Consider the following 21,215-nt stretch of genomic DNA (forward strand, 5'->3'; position numbering starts at 1 on the left):
AAGTGCCTTTACCTGCTGAGGTATCTTGCTGGCCACATTGTTTGTCTCCTTAAACAGTCTGTTAAGAATGGGTGGACAAGCCTGATCTATTGGGGCTTCCAGGGCCCAAGTCTTGACTGTGAAAATCCCAGAAACAACACTATTAGAGTGTGTCCACTGAGGCCGTTGGAACAAATCAGGAAAGCATGAAACGTATTGCTGGCCACAGTGGCCTCAAGTCACCCGCATCTCAACTTCCCTCAAAATTTGGTCATGGCGCTGGGCAGTGATGGCACACTCTTTTAATCCTAGCACTCAGGAGACAGAGGCAGGTGAATTTCTGTGAGTTCAAGGTCAACCTGGTCTACAGAGTGAATTCCAGGACAGTCAAGGCTACACAGAGAAACCTTGTCTTAAAAGTATTCAGTCATGGAAGGGAGAAAACTGAGATGAGGAGGGCAGGGTAGTGGTGGGAATGAGAACAACCCCCATAGGCTCACATGTTCGAAGACTTGGTGTCCCAGTTGGTGGAACTGTGTGGGAAGGACTGGGGGGTGTGGTCTTGTTGGAGCAGGTGTGTTACTGGAGTGGCCCACAGCACTTGCAGTTAGCTTTCCCTCCCCCTTCTCCTTTCAGGTAAGGATGCAAACTCTTAGCTTCTGCTCCAGCACCACACCTGCCTGTCTGCAGCCATGATTCCCAGCACAGTGGCCACGAACTCACCCTCTGAAATGGTAAGCCACCAATAGACTCCTTTTCTTCGTAAACTGCCTTGGTCATGGTGTCTCCATAGCCATAGAAAAGTAAGCCAGAGAGTTAGGACCACATAAAGGATAAAAGCCAAGGCCCAAGAAAGGCAAGGGTCTCATCTGTCCTCAGGACACAACTCTAAAATTATTTAGGTGACTCTAGAATGTCAGGAAACACTCGGGTTGGCCAGATGACTCAGAGGCTATAGATGCCTGCCACCAAGCCAGCGGTCTGAGCTTAATCCCTGGGAGCCACACAGTAGAAGGAGAAGGAGAGAACCGGCTCCCTAGTGTTATGCTCTTACCTCCAAGCCTCAAACCATGGCATTTACACACACACACACACACACACACACACACACACACACACGCACACACACACACGGAGGGGGGAGATTATAAATAAATAAAATTCAAGTTTAAAATTTTTAAATAAAAATAAAACAGTAAGAGTAGAATTCAATAATTGCTTTATTGGTTTTATCTCTGTGCCACAAGTTCTTCCTGATCTACTGTCATAGATCCAGGGGTCATGGACAGTCTGTTACCTTGGGACTCTAGTCATGGGCCTTGGATCAAATCTGAGCAAAAGCAAAGATGGGTCAGAGTGGGTTTTGCATCGTCTTCCGATGGAATCGGAGTCAAGGCCCACATGGGTGTTTAGAGTTCACTTTTGGGGAAGTGATCTTTTGTGTTTCTGGGGTTCCTTGTCAAAGCCAAGTCCACAGCCTCCTGAATGTTCTTCGCCACCCTAAGCCCTGACTTGATAGCAGTGTCAATCCAGCCATGGGGCATATCTGTGTGCTCACCTGCAAAAAAGACCAGCCCTTCTGGCTGGCTGAGCTCCTGGGCGTAGTCCACATATTGGTAAGGGGTGAAAAAGGCAAAGCCACCCATGGAATAGGGGTCCTGGCTCCAGTTCTTGACTGTGGAGTAGGGACAGAGGGCACGGAGTTCTTCTTTGTTGCGATTGTGAATAGCAGCTATGTCATCCAGAACAATGTCCACTACCCGGGTGTGGTCCAGGGCTGAAAAGAATGAGGAGTCATCATCCAGGGTGTACGATGCTAGGATGACGCCCGCACCATTGGGGAAGATGTGGTTGGGATAGTAGATGAAGCGGGAAGGCCGGTCAGTGCTAGACTTCCCACTGAAGATGCCATCGTGTTCCCAGAAACGCTGTGTGCAGGCCAGGATCACTTTGGTGGCGCTGTTGTAGTGGACGGAGCGCAGAGCATCCTGCTTGCTGAGAGAAAGAGAGGGCTGGAATCGGAGGAGCCGGGCAGCCTTGGCAGTGCTGGCTACCACCACAAAATCTGCAGTCACCCGCGCCCTGGGCTGCAGAGGGTCAGGTGTCCTGTAGGTCACGTGGACACAGTCGCCAGACATCTCCACTTCCTCAGCTGGGGAGTTGAACCAGACAGTCCCCGGGAGGAGCGAATTGTGTAGGGCCTGGGGGAGCTGGTCAAAGCCCCCAACGATTTCATCGAACCTGAGAGTGAACAGCAGAGAGGGAGATGAGTGGGTTGATAGACAGGGCCTTCAGAGGACAGGCCGTTGGGACTGGACAATGACTCGGTCCCTTCACATGCATGTCCCAGCCATGTTTTAGGGGGACAAACTGTTGGCAAAGAACCAAGGGCAAACAGAGTGTCCATTAGCTCCTGGGACCTAGAGAAAGGCATTGGGGTGACCAAATTGGAAACATGCATCTACCCTGAGCTCATACAACCCCCTCCTCTGCTCACTTACCTCCTCTCACCACCCAGGATGCCTGGTCAGAAACTGACAAACACCCAGAATTGAACTTCTGATCCTCCTGCCTTCACCTCCCAGGTTCTGAAGTTATAGGCATTTGCTGCCCCTCCCAGTTTTAAGTGTTGCTTAGGAAGGAACCCAGGGTTTCACGCAGGCACGTTAGACAAGCAGTCTAGCAACTGAGTCAGAGCCCCAGCCCTGGCCCCAGGTTCTTAGAGCCCCTTCCATAATGCCCTCAGGGGGACTCAAGGAAAGTAGTTAAACACTACTGAGCTGTTTTACTTAGTCCGCCTAGGGCTTCCTCCCCTCCCAAGCTCCTTCAAAGCAGTTCTTGGCTTGTATTCAAATTGATAAGGGCAAGAGTCCTTCCCAGAAGACCAGAATGTCTAAATAAATCAATATCCGGGCCTTCTGTTCAGCTGTCCTGTACCCTGTTTTTTATTTTCGTTTTTCACAAAACCAGTTTATCTTTTTGTTGTTGCTGTTTGAGACAAGTTGAGTCTGGAACTTCAGATCCTCCCCCCGCCCCACACACCCATCACAGGAGCCTGGCGCCCTTTTATCTTTATAGCTACAGGTCACGTGGTCAGTGACCAACGGTGACTGGAGTCTCAGCTTTGCATCCCTGCTAAGTCTTCCTGGGCTGAAAGATGACAAGTGTCCCTTGAAGCAGAGCTGAGGCCATAGTCCCTGTCACAGACAGATGAGGCTCACACTCTCTTGATAGACCCTTAGTGTATCAAGAGGTTCTCAGAGTGGAGTCCCAAGGTGGGCAGCATATTAGAAGGCTCGCCTCCGGGCTCTACCCCAGGTGTTTAACACCCCCATCTGCTCCAGTGACTCTGAGAGTTCTTAGAGTCAGGATTCTCTCCTTCCTCCTGTCCCTCCCCCACTCCTTTTTGAGATTAGCCGTAAACTTAGAAATCCACCCACGTCTGCCCTCTGAGTACTGGGACTGCGCAGCACCACACCTAGCTTCCCATTTTGGAGGAATTTTTCTCCTGGTTTCTTAGTTCCTCCTTTCACTACCATCCTCATGAGGAACTAGTGACCCCCGTCCTGCCCCGTTCCTCACCGGGGTTCTTGGAAGAAGGAGATGATGCCACGCAGGGTCTCTGTGAAGGCCTCGTAGTAGCCAGAGTCTGTGTTCAGCAGGTCACCGATCATCTGCACAGCCCCGCGGCTCAGTTTCCCCACCTTAATCAGGTACTCCTGAGGAAATGAGGTAGGCAGATGAGAATGGATAAGGAGCTAATATGTGAGCCGTGCTTCCTATCCAAGGACAGCAAGGAATGGAGCTGGACGGGGCAGAAGGACAAGTATGTAGCCCCTGGACCCCAAGGCTGCCTTGTACGTGTGTCCAGACACGATCCCCTTGGTCCCTGTTTAGGGACAAAAGCTAACACTGGGTATGGTTTTCAGCCTACACACTATCAGCCGTTCATTCATATATCCTCCAAATAATGGTAAGGCTTCCTGCTTTGCCAATGGAGAAACTGAGTCCCAGTCTCTGTGTCTGCCCATGTGGCTTCTACAGAAGACCAGGCTAGGAAGAATCTGAGTACCAAAAAGTTCTCATCCTACCCTGACCTCCCACCTCTGCCCTATCACCTGCTGACCCAGCCACTCCATCAGCAAGTGACCTCAGAGCTGGCTCATGCTGCACCTGCTGCCCTGATTGTGCCCTATGCTTTTTTCTTGGCTTTGTGTCTTAGATAAAGCCAGTGTATGGCCGTGACAAAGCTGGCTGGAATGGCTTCACCAGTTAGAGTGGGTGACCATCTGGTTTGCCCGGGGCTGCCCTGCTCCCTCTCACCAGCACACACAGGGCCAGAGACCTGCTAGGATGTCCAGATACTGCTGACTGGGAAAAGTGCCACTATTCAACATAATTGCATAACCCAGAGGCTAAACCAGAGGACCATGAAATTCTAGGAACAGCAACACCAGGGTGCCTGAAGACACGCTGGATCTGTTAGGTTCAAAGAGGTTATCTCTGTCCCACGTCTGAGGGCATGTTTACTGGGGTGTGGGTCCTGGAGATCTCTGACTTGTCTCTTCTCTAATCTCTCTCTTGAGTAAGCAATGGTCAGACCACACATGGCCACAGGCTTTGACCCACCCAACAGCTGAAGCAAACAGCCCACAGAGGCAAACCACAGCCTACTTAGAATAGTCCGGACCTGGAAGTAACTATCAGCTTCTCTCTCAGAATCAGCAGGACAATACCCACCACCCTCCCTCCCGTCCCCAGGCCCATGGGTGAGCTAGCTCCAGCATCCAGGAGCCAGCAGCCTCCAGTCAGGCCACATCTGGAACCTCTCTTGTGTTTTTGTTATCTGCAGTGCCAGGGATTGAACCCGGGGCCTCACACATGACACATGACAGACCAGCTCTTACACCTGTGGGCTACACCGCAGGTCCAGCCTTTCCTGATTTTCACCATAGTTCTGTGTTACGAAAAATGTTTTCATCAGTGGTAACCTCCATACAACAGTGGTCCCCAGCGAATGTGTAACCAGGCGACACTGTAGCCATCTCGGTTCATGCAAGTAAACATTGTGATTTTTGCACAACTATATAATCATCTAAAGATACATTCTGAGACATTAGCACATTGTTAAGCAACACACACCTATATAAGGTTTTCCCCTACCTCTGTCTGCCTTGGCTCTGTGGGTATTATGGATGACCCCCTTGATACAGCAAGCTGTGACTAAGTAGCCTTGAATGCCCTCCTTGGAGGGTCTCTGTTTAGTTCCTTTCTTCCCTCCCTCTTTCTCTCCCTCCCTCCCTTCCTCCCCTAATGGACTTGCATTCTGTCAGGGCAGACAGTTAAACTAGACAAGTACAGTGTAGTGCAATACGCCCCAGGTAGCAGTCCCGCTGGGGTGGCGTCAGGGCATAAGGTCTCAGAACTGACCTTGGTGGAGAAGGAGTCATACTTCTCCAGGACCTCACGGCAGCTGCTGTTCTTCAGCTCTTCCACAATCTCAGGAGGGAAGAAGACAGGGAGGACATGCAGTGAGGGTCGACCCACAGAGATTGTCCAACCCGCCCTGTCCTTCCCCCTTCCCCACACACATTTGTTCAACAGCCTCTGTGTGTGTGTGTGTGTGTGTGTGTGTGTGTGTGTGTCACACTTTAATGAATCCTGTCTTCCAAAACTGTGTCCTAAATCTGGGATGGTGGGAATTTCACCCCATGGATGAAATACCAGGTATACATGGATACCAGGTATACAAAGGTAGGTGTCCAAGCTCCCCCATCAGCCTCGAGGTTCTGCCTCTAGTCTACCTCCTTGCCCTGTGTTGGGGACACTTCTGTGGACTTCTAGGTCACTGTGAAGCATGTAGGTACCAGAGGCTGGCCCCACGGAGCTGCTGAGAGAGGCTAGGTATGCTGACCCCAAGTGAACCACAGCAGGGCAACACTGGGGGACACCCGGGCAGGGGCCTCCCACTGAGCTCAGTTGTCATCCTGAGGTCCTTCCAGGCCATGGATCAGAGAAGACAATGGCATCGTCACTGCTTGGCCAAGTAGAGAAGGTGGGCAAACAGTCTAGGTAGAGTCCTTGACAAACTGTCAGCCATTACAACTGCACAGTAAACGAACACTGGTTCTGTACCTAGCACCATTTTGTCACCTTAACGCGTCCTGTCACCTAAGCCTCATAGCAACCTAAGAACACAAGGCTCTGGTAATAATGAAGAAGAAAGAAGGGAGCTGGCAAGTATTTTGCCTGGAGTCACACAGTGCATTCAAACCCAGACCTTGCAGGGCTCTCTCTGTAATGAACCTGGTCCCAGCAGGATGATTTCTCGGCAGCTACTTTGTACATGTCTGTACAGGCACCGACGTCTGGGGTCTGAGAATATACTGACTGCAGAGCCGGTGCCTGACACAGGATAAAGCCATGAGAGAGAGTGGAGGCCAATAATGCTCAGTCTGGTGCAGGCTTCCTGCCCTCAGGGATCTGGGGTCCACTAAAGCTCCTCCCTGGGGAATCAGAGGACCTGGAGGGTGTTCGTGCCGGGTGGCCCCGAGGGAAGAGGTGGGCTGCTCTCCACTCTGCCTTACCTTCCTCAGCGACTTATCAAAGAGCTGTTCTGCCGTCTTCCCCACCTCATCAGCTGTCAGCGAGTAACCTAGCAGCCCAGGGTCGGCCTGCACTGCCCCCGAGCGCTGCCGGACTCCATTCACCAGCACCCAGGTCTGATTGTTGCAGGGACAGAATTCCTTTAGCATCAGCCCAAATTTCCTGATGAGCTCATGAGAAAGCCTGTGAAGGGGGTCAGAGACTTCAGGCTCTGAGAGCAGCCAGCCAACAGCCCTTCCTGCTCTCTGGGCCTACTTCCTGCCTCGCTGGCATTCGCCAAGACCACCCCTGGCCTTTCTCCATGAGAGGGATGCCAGGCACCCTGGGCATTACACTAGACTAGAAGCCGTAAGGCCAAGAGGGAGCTGGACTTCCTGCCCGTGGACCTCTATGATGGCTGAGATCTCGGCCACTTTGTTGGAACCCACAGCCTTCACACTTTCAGGGGTGAACATTCCTGAACATCCCAGTTCCTGGGGGCCCAATGAGGGTGGTGTGCCGAGTGTGTCTGTGGAGCCAGCCTTCCTGGAGGCTACGTTCACTACTCTTGAACCTCTCCACACTTCTCACCCGTTCAGAAAGAGTCTCCTGGAAGGATACCAGGCTTCCTTTCATTTACAAACTCAGAAGGCTGCTTTTGATTTCCTAGCAGGCTTATCTTGGACCACCTTTCTTCTGTGATCTTCAACCCATGCTCCTTGGCAGTCAAGCCTAGTTAGGTGGATTAAACCTTGAGGCTGGGAGATGCTCCTGGGATTCCCTAGGGCTGGGAAATCAGTTGAGTCAGACCCTAACCCCTGGACTTCCAGCAAAGAGCTCCATCCACTGTCCTCCCAGTGTGACAGCTCTCATCCTGGCCTCCTCCTATTTACCTGTGGTTGATTGGGATCCGCATGGCGCCCAGCTCTATGTACCAGTGTGCTCCAGGAACTCTGTGGGTTTCGATTCTGCCACCTACGCGCCCTGAGGCCTCCAGGACAGTCACCTGGAAAGGTAGACAGCTCTTTAATGAACTCAGTGAGCCTTGTCACATACCTCCATACAACATTCTCCTCCCCTGTGGCAGATTCAGACTTCCCACCCTGTGCCTCCTATACCTCCCTCCTTCCTTCCCTTCTACTCTTCCTCTCTCCCTTCCTTCTATCCTCCCTCCCTCCTTCCCTTCTATTTTTCCTCCCTCCCTCCATCCCTTCCTCCCTCCTTCCTTTCTATTCTTCCTCTCTCCTTCCCTTCTATCCTCCCTCCCTCCTTCCCTTCTATTTTTCCTCCCTCCCTCCCTCCATCCCTTCCTCCTTCCTTCCCTTCTATTCTTCCTCTCTCCTTACCTTCTATCCTCCCTCCCTCCCTCCTTCTATTCTATCCTTCCTCCCTCCCTCCTTCCCTCCTATCCTCCTTCCCTCCCTCCCTCCTTCTCTCTATCCTTCCTCCCTCCCTCCCTCCTTCCCTTCTACCCGTCCTTCCTTCTTTCCTTTGCAGTGCTGCAGATGGAAACTACAGGGTGTTCCTCTCTCTACCACTGAGCTACAGCCCTAGCTTCATTCTGCCTCTTTCTGGAAGCCACTCTTGATTACTGGGTGAGCTTATCTGCCCTCCTACCCCAGCTACCCTATAGCCCTAGAGCTTCCTTTCGGCCCCAGCTCCCCAGGGATGTCCACAGCTTGACCTTCTACCTCCCTGCTTAGAACCCAGTCCTCCCACAAGAGATTCTCCCCTGCCCCATCACGTACCTGGTGGCCAGCATCCTGCAAGATCTTGGCAGCGGTGAGCCCAGCCATGCCTGCCCCAATCACCACCACCTGCTTCCTCTCTGCTGTCTGCCCCAGTCCATTTCGAGCCAGCTGCAGCAGCTCCTCATACTGCGGGTCCTCAAAGCACTTGACGAGCTGGCTGTTGAAGGCCTGGGTATCCAAGCTCAGCACAGACAGGAGGGTGAGAGCCAGCCAGCTTGGGAACATAGCTGTGGATGTGGCGGTTAGGCAAATGACTAGGGATGAAGGCAGACTGGCCATAACCCTTGATCTGAAGAAGATTTATCACTAGACCCGTGATGCAACATCCCAGGCACTCCCCAACCCAAGAGAGCCTTAGTCATGAGTCCTCCCAAGTGGACCTGCCACTCTTCCTGCTAGCCCACAAAATGCCCTTCAGGTACCAAAGTCTCTCACTCAGAGAGTGACACATACACGTGTCTGCACCGCCGTGCACAGAGTGAGGTAGACCTGCCCGCCACATGGAATTTCCCCTTGTCCACCACTTGAGGTAAATAGACTTTCTGCTGCAATGAGAAGACCCTTAACTCAGTACCACAGTGGAAGACAGAAGATTGGGAGCCTGAAACCTTGTATAATAAAACAGCAGTCCCCAAGAAGTGCGAGATAGGTCACCCAGTTCCCAAGACCCAAAGGATCCAAACAGGGTTGCCTCTCAGTGATGGGCCTGACTCCTTGAAGTTAAATTTACCGGACGATGAGCCTGTGTTTTCACGCTTCTCTTCTGATGTGTTTCTGTCAGGTCTGGCTCTGCTGTGTGAGGCAAACCATGCCTTCCCTCTGGGAGCCCATCAAAGGTGTGTATTTTGTGGTAGGTAGTTCTTGGTTTCAAAACTATTGTCTGTGTTTTGGGACAAATTGTGTTTCCCCAAAATTGCTATGTTGAGGCTTTCGCACACAAGATCTCAGAACACAGCTCTATTTAGGGGTGGTGGTCTTGGAAAAGATGACTGAGTTAAAATGAAGTGTGAGGGTGGGTCCTCCCACGATGTCCTCCTAAGAAGTGGAGCCCACAGGAGAACTACTACTGCCTCCTTCCGAAACCGGCGTAATTTCTAACTGCATCCTAAATACTTATTCTTATGACCACAGCTAACAGTGGCTCTCGTCCCTCACCAAAGAAACTTCTTTTCCCACACAGAGACCAGTATGGGAAGCCTCAACTGGTCAAAGTGAAGAGAGCAACTGATTGTGGGGTACCCAGCCCCAAAAGATACATCTACAGCACAATCCCTACAGCTATGGCTCAAGAAAGAGGGAGCAGAAAGATGGTAAGAGCCAAAGGACCAGGACATCTACTTTGAGATAGTCCCAAAAAAAAAAAAAGCAGGAAAAGTAGGAGGAGGGAGAAGGTGGACCAGGGAACTTAGGGGGAAGAGTTAGAAGTGACCACATTGTAAGGAATTCTCAAAAAAAGTAATAATAATATTGTGTTTTTAAAAAGGAAGAAGAATGCGAACACTAAGAGAAACATCAGGGATGCCAAATGGAAAGGGAATACTGATGAGGACGTGAAGACACTGAGAGACCAAGGCCCACCCTCAACACCTTCATTGAGACCTCCATCCGCTATGAGACATACCATGTTCTATGTATTTTCTAACACGGTTTGAACTGACTGATACAGGTTGCTCCTCTGTGTCTATCCCCATGTTGGCGAAGAAGCGATCTCCAGGAACAAAGTTCACCACGGAAACACGTAGTCGCATCACAGCAAATGGAGGCAGAGGGATTGCCACCTGTGTGTGACTGATTGCTCTCTCACCCCATTCCACCCATCACCATGATCCCGAGTTCCTGTTCATCCTCGGTACGTTAGATAATTGCTCAACCTGGCTTATCCGGCGTGAATCAGAAGTCAGTTCTGTCTGCTCAGAGCTTGGCTCCCAGGAGTTCTCAGAGCAGCTGAGGGATATGAGCGGGGAGGAATGAACAGAGGGGAAGGTGGTGGGTAGAGGAGTGGATGAGTAGACAGAGGGAAGGACTCGTGGACCGGTTGTCCTCTGCAGTCATCACAGACACCAGACATGCGGCCAGGGCCAGGGCCAGGGGCTGGGGTTTCGTCTGGACTTGTTGCTGCTCACCCTTCGACTCAGCTTTACAACCTACTTCTGTCTGCTTTCCTCAGGGCCTGCCTGATTCCAGACTCCCTCTATGAACCAGGGCACTGGGCATCTGACTTTCGAATTATTACTGAGGACTGAAACGCGCGCGCGCACACATACACACACACAAACTCACACACACACTCACACGCACACAAACTCACACACATACACACACTTGCGTACACATACACACACTCACACACATGCACACATGCACACACACTCACACACATGCACACATACTCACACACACTCTCACACACAGATACACACACTTACACACACATACACACACTCACATATACACACTCTCACACACTCACACACATGCACACACACACATACGCACACTCACATATACACTCTCTCTCTCTCTCTCACACACACACACACACACACACACACACGCGCGCACACACACACTCTCACACGTCACCATGACCAGCATCCAGGCTTCTTTCCACCCCTTGGACTCACTCATCTCTAGGACTAAGGAAGTGGATTCTGACTTTGAAACCGGAAGTCTTGGTTTTCCCTCTTTGCTCCCTTGTGCTACACTTATTTACATTTATTCACTGTATATGTGCACGTGATTCAGTATGATACACGAGCCCATCATCTTAATTGCATGTATTGTTGGAAAATGGTGCTCGAAATTCCCAGCAACCATCCCTTTAAAAAGGGTGGGCCCTCTGGGAAACACAACTCCCTTGAGTTTTCCCTGAGTGGAGGAAGTTTGCACTGGGCTGCTCTCATCTTCCTGTCAGTTGTCCTGCCCTGGAGAACCATGCCGACAGGGTGACTTCAGAGCAGAGGCGAGCAAAGCATCTTCGAGCTTCAGGAGCTATCAAAACAACCCACAGTCCCCAACTACAAAAAAAGAACGGAGCCAGGAAACCTGTGGTGGCCCAGGCAACCACAGGCATTTACTATACAAGGTGAAGCCAACACCAGCCCTAGCGTCCCTCCACTCACCCTTGGCTTTAAAGAGTGCTGTGCCCTGTGTCTGTTGTGGGGTAACCACTGAGAAGCCCAGGTGTCTGCTGGAGTCAGAAGCCATATTTGCCCTAGCCACACTGCATCAACCCTAAACCTTATGTGGTCACGAAAATACTGTGGACATGTGTGTTGAGGAATGGATAAAATCTGCAAGTGAGGAACAGGACACAGAAACCTCACATCCTGAATCGGTTTGTTTCTTTGAGATAAGCCTCACTCACAGCAGCTCAGACTGGGAGTTCTAGAAGTTACTATATAAGACCCTGCCTCAAAAAAAAAATGTGTGTGTGTGTGTGTGTGTGTGTGTGTGTGTGTGTGTGTGTGTACAAAGACAGAGCATGGTACCGAATACCTTAATCCCAGCACTCAGGAGTCAGAGTCAGACAAATCTTAGAGTTTGAGGCTAGCCTGGTCTACAGAGGGAATTCCAAGACAGCCAGGACTACACAGAGAAACCCTGTCTCAGAAAAACAACAGCAAAAATCTACTGACAAGGAAGTTGGAGAAGTGACCCATCGGTTAGAGCACTGGCTAGGTTCTGTTCCCAGCACCCACAAGGGTCTCACCACCATCTGTAACTCCAGAGTTCCAGAGGCTCCAATGCCCTCTTCCGGTCTGCATGGGTATCAGGCACACACATGACACACAAGCAAGCAAAACATTCATATACATACATATATGTATATGTGTGTATATACATTAAAACCTGCCCCCCCCAAAAAAAAGAAAGAGGGAAAGAAAAGGTTCTAATGTTTTACAGTAAGGTAACTAACCAACAACCTAATTAATATTTCTGTTTGTTTACTGATATAGGATCTCAGGTGGCTAAAACTGGCCTTGAGTTCCTGATCCTCCTGCCTCTACCTCCCAAGTGCTGGGATTACAGGCCTGAGCCACCACGCCCAGCTTTAGTGCAGTTTTGAGATAGGGTCTTCCTCTGTGGCCTGGACTAGCTTTGAACTCTCCATCCTCTTGCCCCAGCTTCCCAAGTGTTAGGACCACAGACGCCTACCACCATGCCTGATTTCCTTGCATATTTTGTAAAGAACAAGAAGGGGAATTTGAAAAGATATTGAACAACAGTAATTGTGTAAATTGATGAAAACCCTGCCTCTGCCCTATGATTACACGCTGTATTATGTACTAAATTATCACACTGTGCTCCATGAATATATGTGATCATTATGTGTAATTAAAAAGAAAAAATACAGCTGGCCATGGTGGCGAACACCTGTAATTCCTGCACTTGGGAGGTGGAGGCAGGAGGATCAAGGGTTCAACGTCCTCAGCTACAATTTGAACCCAGCAGGGGATGCATGAGACCCTGTCTCAAAAAAAAAAACTAAACCAAAATAACAAATTAATTAAAACTCTGTCCTTTCAAAATTTCATTTCTGTTACTGGTTTGGAAACCATAATCACCTTGGATCTAGAGCTGGCCAGTGGGGGTTACAAGGGAAGACTGAAGGTGGTCCAGAGCCCTGGCCTGCAGGCTCCTGGGGTTCTCACAGAAGCTCCGCATGCATCTCAGTCTCCAGTGGCCAGCTGACTCCAGTCCTTGAGTCAGTGAGTCAGTCTGAGGGTGGACAGTCAGAGCATGTCTCTCTCCCACCTCAGAGCTTCCCCTATCTTGACCCTAGAATCACGACTGCCACGGGAGGCATATGGGGGAGCCCTGGAGAAGAGAGCCCAGATTCTGGGGGATCATGCCCAGTCTGGTACCATCTACACACAAGCTAAGCTCTGTTCTCCTTGTCACTAACTAGGGGGTTAGCGAATCCTTCCACCAGTTCTTGGCCAGAAACCTCAGAGAGATTCGAACCCTCCCAAGTCTCTGCTTGCTTAGGGCCTTTCACCTCAGCGTCTACTCCTTCCTCACTTCTGTTCCCTAATACTTCCACCACCTAGACGAGGGGCTGTATGATGTCTGTCAGTCTGCCTGCCTTCCCCCGCCATGTGTCTCTTTCTCTCTTTTTTCATCCATTCCTCTCTCTCTTTCCTCTCTTCTTCTCTTTTCCTTTTTTAAGGCAGGATCTCACCATGTTGCCCAGGTTAGCCTGGAGCTCACTGTGTCCCAGTTGACCTCAGACTCCATCATCCTTCCCCTTCTCTTAGGTTTTACTCAGAAGGAAAAAGCCACTTCCTTCTTCCTGCAGGGCTCCAGGGCACTGAGGACAGAAACTCCAGGGTTGTGTTTGTTTCCTGCTTGGTGCATCCCTGGTGTGTGCTGTTCTTCGGACACACCTCTCCCTTCCAGGATTTGAGTCTGTTTTTCCTGAAGCCCTTCTGAGAACCCTCACCCTTCCTGGTCCCTCCCTTGTGGGATGGAGAGCCGTCGAGGTGTGGTGGAGTCCACGTAAAGGTTGGTGCACCTGTAGACCCACCCGCATAAGGAGCGAGCCTGGGCCTGGTGGAAAGCAGGGTGAAGAGGACAAGTACAAGCACAGGCTCCTGCTGCCCGGCACAGCCCGGCTCCGGCGCAGCCCGGCTCCGGCGCAGCCCGGCTCCGGCGCAGCCCGGCTCCGGCGCAGCCCGGCTCCGGCGCAGCCCGGCTCCGGCGCAGCCTGGCTGCGGCACAGCCTCGCTCCCGCCCTCTGACATCTGGAGCCAGGAGGGCTCCTGAAGCTCGACCCCACCCAGCAAGAGCATCACCAGACTCTGGGTTTAGGCCCTCCGATCCCCTCTCTTAGTACTCTAATTACCTCTCCTGCTCATTAATCAAGCAGATTTACAACAGGAGGGGTTCATCAGAGACAGACATAGTGCTGGTCAGAGGATGACGCAGCAGGCTGCTTCCTAGGGTACCTGAGTGTCCCCAGAGGACCCCCAGAACACCATGAATCAGGAAATCGGATGAGATATCTATAGGGATTCCACAGTTGTACGATGTTTTAAAAGGACAGACCTGAGAATGGAGATGAAGTGACCGTCGGGGGCTCACACCTGCCATCCCTGCGCTCCAGAGGCTGAGGCTGGAGGCTGTCCATGACTCTGAGGTCAGCATGAGCTACATGGTGAGTTCCACACCAGTTGGACGAAGGGTGACTCTAGTCCCTAACAACAGCATAAGTGACCACGGGGCTGATCTCTGGAAGGTGTTGCTTGAGATCAGACACAGGAGACCTTCCTGGGCCTATGAGAAATACTCTACACTGTCACCTGAGTGGTGGTCACATGAGTGTGTCACCAAGTTAGATATGTATACAGGGCAGTATATACTCTATAAAAATCTCAAAAGCCAGTTCTAAATCATTAAAAATAAACCCAAAGCTAACCTTAAAATCACATTTCTGAAAATTTTTGAGACAGTGTCTCATATAGCTCAGGCTGCCTCCAAGCCCACTATGTAGCAAAGGGTGGCCTTCAACGGCTAAGCCTCCTGCCTCTGCCTCCTAAGTGCTCAATTAGAAATGTATACGCTTGGCTGATTTTTTTTTCCTCTCAGGGGCTGAGGCCACAGCTCAGTGTGTGACACTTGCTGTGTAAGCATAAGGACCCGAGTTCAAATCCAAAGCCCCCACGTGAAAAGCCAGATGTGGCTGTGTGCACCTGTGACCCCAGCATTACAGGAGGTGACTCACTGGGGCTTTGCTGGCTGGGTTCTAGTTTCAGGTTCCGTGAGAGACACTGTCTCAAGGGAATAAAACAGAGCTTGAGGGATCAGAATATCCAACAGCCTTCACACCTGAATGTGTGCGTGTGCGCACACGCGCATGCACACACGCGCGCACACACATGCACACTGCTTTTCCTAGGTTCAAAAGGTTCAGGATGCTGACCCTAGCACTTGGGAAGTGTGCTGGCTAGTTTTTACGTCAACTTCATACAAGCCAAGGTCATCTTAGAAGAGGGAACTTCAATTAAGAAAATGTCTCGGTCAGATTGGCCTGTAGATAAGCCTGTGGGAGCATTATGTGGAGCATTCTTTTTCTTTCCTTCTTCCTTCCTTTTTTTCTTCTTTTCTTTTTTAAATTTTTTTCTTTTTTTATTTTTTGAGACAGTGTTTCTCTGTAGCTTTGGAACCTGTCCTGGAACTCGCACTGTAGACCAGGCTAGCCTCGAATTCACAGAGATCTGCCTGTCTCTGCCTCCTGAGTGTTGAGATTAAAGGCATGTGCCGCCACCACCTGGACTGTGGGAGCCTTTTCTTGATTGATGATTGCTATAAGAGAGCCCAGCCCACTGTGGGTGCTGCCACCCATGTGCAGGTGGTCCTGGGTTGCATAAGAAAACAGACTGAGCAAAACCACTGGGTGCAAGCCAGTAAGCAGTATTCCTCCATAGTCTCTGCTTCATTCCTGTCTCCAGGTTCCTGCCTTGGCTTTCTGTATAAACTGATGACATGACCACTCCAAAGTATGGTTAAGGAGAAGGTTTCTATTATAGATATAATATATAGATACAATATATAGATATAAGATGCCAGATGCATCTGGAAGAGTCCAGAGCAGAAAGAGAAAGAAGTAGCCAGAACACAGCCAGTAGATTGGACCTGGCCTGGGCTCTCTGCAAAAGAGGGAAAAATAGTAGGAGACAGAGAATTCATAGTGAGAGGAGCAGGAGCAAAACAGAGACGGGACGGGGCACGGGGCAAGAATAGCAGGAGTCTATGGAGAATGAGAAGTTGTGGGGAAGGAGGCCCATGAGCTGGAGGAGGGTTAGGATAGAGCAGGAATTGGGAAGAGCTAGGATGCCTACATGGATGTCGGAATGTGTAACAGGTATATGTGATACAGAGGGCACCTGGAGGCCAGCGTGTGCTTGGATGTGCTAAAAGGCAACAATAGGTAGCCATATGTTCCTTCTGCCAGAAGTAAGAGGAAATAACTCCTTTGGTAGATGGGAACCAGTTTCACAAGTTCCCCAGGAAGGCTGACTTTTATCTAACTGCCAGAAACCCTACTATAGTCCAGGTTGAGCCCATTTCTAAGTATTTGGACTACCTTTTAGAGTTCGGGGAATTGGAATTTCCTTTGGACCTAACACTTTCCTCTTTGATGGACCTAAGAGTTGTAAGCAGAAATAAACCCTTTCCTCCCCAAGTTGCTTTTGGTTATAGTGTTTATCACAGCAATAGAAACCTGACTAAACTGGGTGGTGGTGGCGCATGCTTTTAATCCCAGCACTCGGGAGGCAGAGGCAGGCAGATCTCTGTGAGTTCAAGGCCAACCTGGTCTACAAGAGCTAGTTCCGGGACAGCTAGGGCTGTTACACAGAGAAACCCTACCTCAAAAAACAAACCAAAAAGAAAGAAAGAAAGGAAGGAAGGAAGGAAGGAAGGAAGGAAGGAAGGAAGGAAAAAAGGAAGGAAGAAAAGAAACCTTGACTAAGACAGAAGGTGGAAGCAGGTGAATCAGAAGTTCAAGGCCAGCCTCAGCTACAGGGCAAGTTCAAGAATAGATTGCACTAAATGAGACTCTGGCTCTTAAAAAATAAAGTGTGAGGGAGGAACTTGGATTCCCCACAGGACAGGAAACCCTGACTGCTCTTGCGAATGGTGAGGGAGGAGGAGAGGGAGTGGGGGGAGCTGGAGGGTATTGGGAGGAGGGGAGGAAGTGGAAAGAGTGTTTTCGGATACTTGAATAAACAAACAAAAAAAATAAAGTGTGAATTACATGAGCATGCATGGACTCATACACGTACATGAGTGTGCACAGACAATGAGACAACAGTAGAAAATGAAATATAGTAATTGAATAGAATGTCAGGTGACGTTGGGATGCTTCTAGCGTGAACTGGGATGTGTTTTGAGGCAAGGGATTATCTTCTGGCCAGGGCTGTCAGTCTGCTTATCACTTTCACCATGAAGGAAATCGCGGCTCCTAGGGGCCTCTGTCCTCTACTCCATGTGTATGCTGCCCTGGGGATGCAGAGTTTGGCCAACATGAGGTTGGCACAAAGAGGAACTAGCAAGCCAGGACCCCACCTGTGCCAGGATGCATGTATACCTGCTTGAAGTAATGGAAATAAGTTCCTCTCCTTTGCCACCCCTTCATAATGACCCATTTCTAGTCCGACATAACCTAGAACACATCCTGAAATCAAGAGAGATGGGCTGAGTCATCCTAGACCAGTTTTGGGTGGCATGCACAACAAGACAGACTGTGTTCCTGAGTAAGCTATTTGCCATCTTATACCTAGGCATAATTGGGCATAAATATGATTAAAATCAGATGCATTATGGGAAAGAATATACATAGTGAGCAAAGGCTTACATAACCCAAGCCTGTCAATCAAAACAAAGACCCACCCACATGACACCTAGCAACTAAACTCCTCCTTCTGAACTTCCTAAAAGGAAAGCCTCAAACAGTACCCGGAGCCCTGGAGTACCCTCACTCACGTGACCCACTGCTCTCTGAGGACACTTTCTGACCTGCACTACCGCTTTGCTTTGAATAAAGTCCTCTCCACTTTTGCTAACCTGTGTGTGTGTCTTTATTTGAGTTTTCTGAATAAGATGCCAAGAACCTGGAAACTCCTAGACTAGACTTTGACCACCAGTAACAAAAAGATTCCTGAAGGGCATGGATCCCTGCCCAGGAGATATTGTCTTGCAGATGGGGGAGTTAATCCTGAGGGTGTGTCCTGAATGTCTAGCTTCAAGATTTGTCCTAAGGGTCTATCCTGGGTTGTCTGTCCTGGGGTCTATCCTGAGGTCTGTCCTGTGGTCTGTCTCAGGGTCCATCTGTCTCTCTGTCTAAGTGTATGCTATGTGTGTATGGGTGCCCACAGAGGTCAGAAGAGGGTGTCCAACCTGGAGCTAGGCATTTGTGAGCTGTCTTACGTGGGCACTGGGAACCAAACCTGGGTCATGACAAAGGGCAGTAAGTGTAAGTTCTGAGCATCTCTCCAGCCACAACCTTCCCCTTTCTGAGAGAGAGAGAGAGAGAGAGAGAGAGAGAGAGAGAGAGAGAGAGAGAGTACACAACTTGGTCTATGTAACCTGGCCTGGAATTCCCTATGCATACCAGGCTAGCCTCACATTTGTGGTGGTCCTCTTGTCCCTGCTTGCCCAGTGCTAGGATTACAGGGGTGTCTCACCATGTGCAACTTCTGTTTTTCTTTGACTGGGGGGTCTGACAGCCAGGGTAGGGATTCCTCTGCCATGCTGGGCAGGAGAGAGATAGCTGTCCTCATTGTATTCCCAAGGCTTGAGTCTGTTTACTGTGAGTAGAACCAGTAAGAGCACAGGAGACAGCACAAAAGCAGGACAAGGAATTGTGGGTAGATGCTCTGCACTGGCCCCTGCCCTTGCAGCATGCCTTTCTCTTTTTGCACCTCCTGTGTCTGCCTCTGCACCCACTCCACAGGCCATGTGGGAATCACCCGTGCCCTGCACACAGAAGGAGACTGTGACCGAGCAGAGTCCTGTGGGAACTGCTCGCTGCTCTGACTCTGGACAGAGTCAGAGTCAGATAAGGCACAACAGGTGACGTGGGTCAGGAGTCTGGCCCTGCACTGCGTGCACAGAATGAAAGCTCAAAAGCATCATGATGGATGGGGCAGGGTGGGGAAAAGTGTATGCAGAGAAGGGAGAAGGGAGAGAGAACAGGAAGCCAGGAAAATGGAGAGTTCCCTCCAAAACAGCTTGGAATAGGGGGGACACACAGCTCGCACCCTTCCTTGTTCAGTTCCAGCCCCAATTAGCACAGATCTCACATACAAAAGGCAAACATGTCACATGTAACATGCAATACACACATGCCACATACAATATGCATAACACACAGCACACATACATAACACAACACATTGCAGAAAGCACACACAATTTTCTCTCTCCTCTCTCTCTCTCTCTCTCTCTCTCTCTCTCTCTCTCTCTCTTTTCCTCCCTCCCTTCCTCCCTCCCTCCTCCTTGGAGTGACTCTGGACCATCTTACACCTATGAAATAGCAGAAGGAGAGACGGGTCCATCCTGTGTTATTGACGTAAGGGTGCACCTCAGAGGGACCCTCACTATCCTGTGTCTTGTTATCCTGCCTGCTTGCTACCAAGAAACTGGTCTTAGGATGTTATACCTGGGCACAAAGGGACCTGGCACAGTCAGAGGGGCCAAGAACATCCTTCTAGAGTGACAGAAAAACTGGAAGAGAGGACATTTCCAGGGTCTTCCATCCTGGGAAAGAAGGCAGAGGGACATACCTGGGAGCCTGCCTGGGGCTGGTAGCATCCATGTCCACAGAGCCAGAGCTTGGGCAAGTTGTCAGTGTTGAGGAGGTTGGGTGGAGGTCAGAGTCCTGGACCAGGAAATGGCCCTCTGTGCTCCTCCATCATGAGCCCATGACTCTGGTCTTGACAAAGCTGGGCTCCCTTGGTTTTTCCCTGGTTTCCAGGTCTGCCAATAGGCTTGGAGAACAGGGCAGAGGGTGGGATCGGATCAAATGTATAAGCCGCTGTGTGACATCCAGGGCAAGGCTTTCATCCTGATGCAAGCAGAGGCATGGTGCAAGAGGGCGTGTCCGTCAGTGGCTCAGCAGGACCTGGCAACTCTGCCACTGGGTGGGGATGGGTCCTCAGTTCTGCCTCCCACCATCAGTGACCCAGCTCCTGGGCTCTGTGTCCTCAACTCCTACAGGAAGCGTACTCAGGTGACCTCATGTGACTGCAGGGATGCTTCTGTCCCCACCTTTGCACCTGACCTTTCCCTTCTCAAAGCTGCATAAGGAGAGGAGGTTCTAGCAAGACTAGCAGTTTTGAGGTGTCTCCTGAAAGATGGTGGCACGGCAGAGGGTCTGCTGGGTGGAAGGGGGCTAGAGCCTGAGCCTGCTCTCCACCTCCAGTCGCTCGGTTTCCCAGGGGTCTGGCTTCTCTGCCCTTGCACACAGAGCTGTCCCCTAGTGGTCGATATGCTGGTAACAGCAATGGGGATACTCTGCCTCTTGTCTTTCTTAATTCTGAGCCTGGCTCTTATTAAATAAAAGAACTGTTCATGACCCTTGTTAAAGACTGCAAGGCAGACCTAATTCAGGAAAATTTTATCATGGTTTTAGTATATATATATGTGTGTGTGAGTGTGTGTGTGTGTGTGTGTATACACACATAAATATATATATATATATATATATAAAATTTTCATTTATTCGTTCAAAATTTCATAGATCTATGCCCTGTATTGCATCTTCCAGTGCCTCTGTCTTCTTAGTGCTCCCACCCAGCTACAGGTCCACCTTTTGTTATTGCTATTAATAACCCCGAGTCTGTTAGTGCAGTCTATATGTGTGTTGATGTGTGCCCATGGCACAGGCAGTGTGCCTGCACCCATATCCCTAAAGGAGAGTGACTCTCCCTCAGCACCATCACTGCCCAAAGTTCCTCCACCGAGGAGCCATGCTGAGATGTCAACTGGCTTGATCTTGCGCGGGTCTTATACAGGCACCTAAAACTGCTGTGGGTTGATGATTCCAAAAGCCATGTCGTGTCCAGAAGTTCACATTTCACAACTCTCCATCCACCAGCTCTTAGATTCTTTCCACCTCCTCTTCCTCAAAGTTCCCTGACTCCAGGATGGAAAGAGGTTGATCTAGATGACCTGTCCACAATTTAGCATTCACAGTCACTTCTCCTGGACCCTTGGGCCAATCATGCATCTCTGCATATTTACTAGCCACTGCAGAACGAAGATTGTCTAACCAAAGTTGAAAACAACACAAATCTATGGTATAAACATAAAGATTTAGAAGCAAGCTTAAAAGCGTGAGCACTTCACATGACAGCAATAGTAGGTTCCCCACTATGATCTCCCCCATCATAG

The 21,215-nt window shown here is 50.2% G+C and overlaps 1 protein-coding gene across 2 annotated transcripts; it reads right to left on the reverse strand.

The window, feature by feature from the left end:
• Window positions 1-1,181: 1,181 nt before the first annotated feature.
• On the reverse strand, window positions 1,182-19,809 carry LOC125402807 (L-amino-acid oxidase-like). Of its 2 annotated transcripts, XM_048437779.3 has the most exons (7): window positions 19,607-19,809; window positions 8,313-8,542; window positions 7,458-7,570; window positions 6,567-6,768; window positions 5,410-5,478; window positions 3,562-3,698; window positions 1,182-2,220 (listed from the first exon to the last, which is right to left on the reverse strand). In XM_048437779.3, exons 1-7 carry the CDS (start codon window positions 19,632-19,634, stop codon window positions 1,389-1,391), a joined length of 1,611 nt encoding a protein of 536 aa, XP_048293736.2. In that variant the 5' UTR covers window positions 19,635-19,809; the 3' UTR covers window positions 1,182-1,388. The 2 variants fall into 2 exon arrangements, with proteins under 2 accessions (XP_048293736.2, XP_048293735.3); XM_048437778.3 differs by lacking the exon at window positions 19,607-19,809 and having other exon boundaries at window positions 8,313-8,609.
• Between the last annotated feature and the right edge of the window lie 1,406 nt (window positions 19,810-21,215).

Source organism: Myodes glareolus, chromosome 9, assembly GCF_982192425.1.
Source record: "Myodes glareolus chromosome 9, mMyoGla1.1, whole genome shotgun sequence".
Taxonomy (NCBI): domain Eukaryota; kingdom Metazoa; phylum Chordata; class Mammalia; order Rodentia; family Cricetidae; genus Myodes; species Myodes glareolus.

Coding starts and splice junctions, on each gene's coding strand:
- LOC125402807 (XM_048437778.3), bottom strand. CDS start 8,594: ATGGCCAGTCTGCCTTCATCCCTAGTCATTTGCCTAACCGCCACATCC. Junction 5,479..6,566: donor TTGATAAGTCGCTGAGGAAG/GTAAGGCAGAGT, acceptor TTCCCTCCTGAG/ATTGTGGAAGAGCTGAAGAA. Junction 3,699..5,409: donor ATGACTCCTTCTCCACCAAG/GTCAGTTCTGAG, acceptor TCATTTCCTCAG/GAGTACCTGATTAAGGTGGG.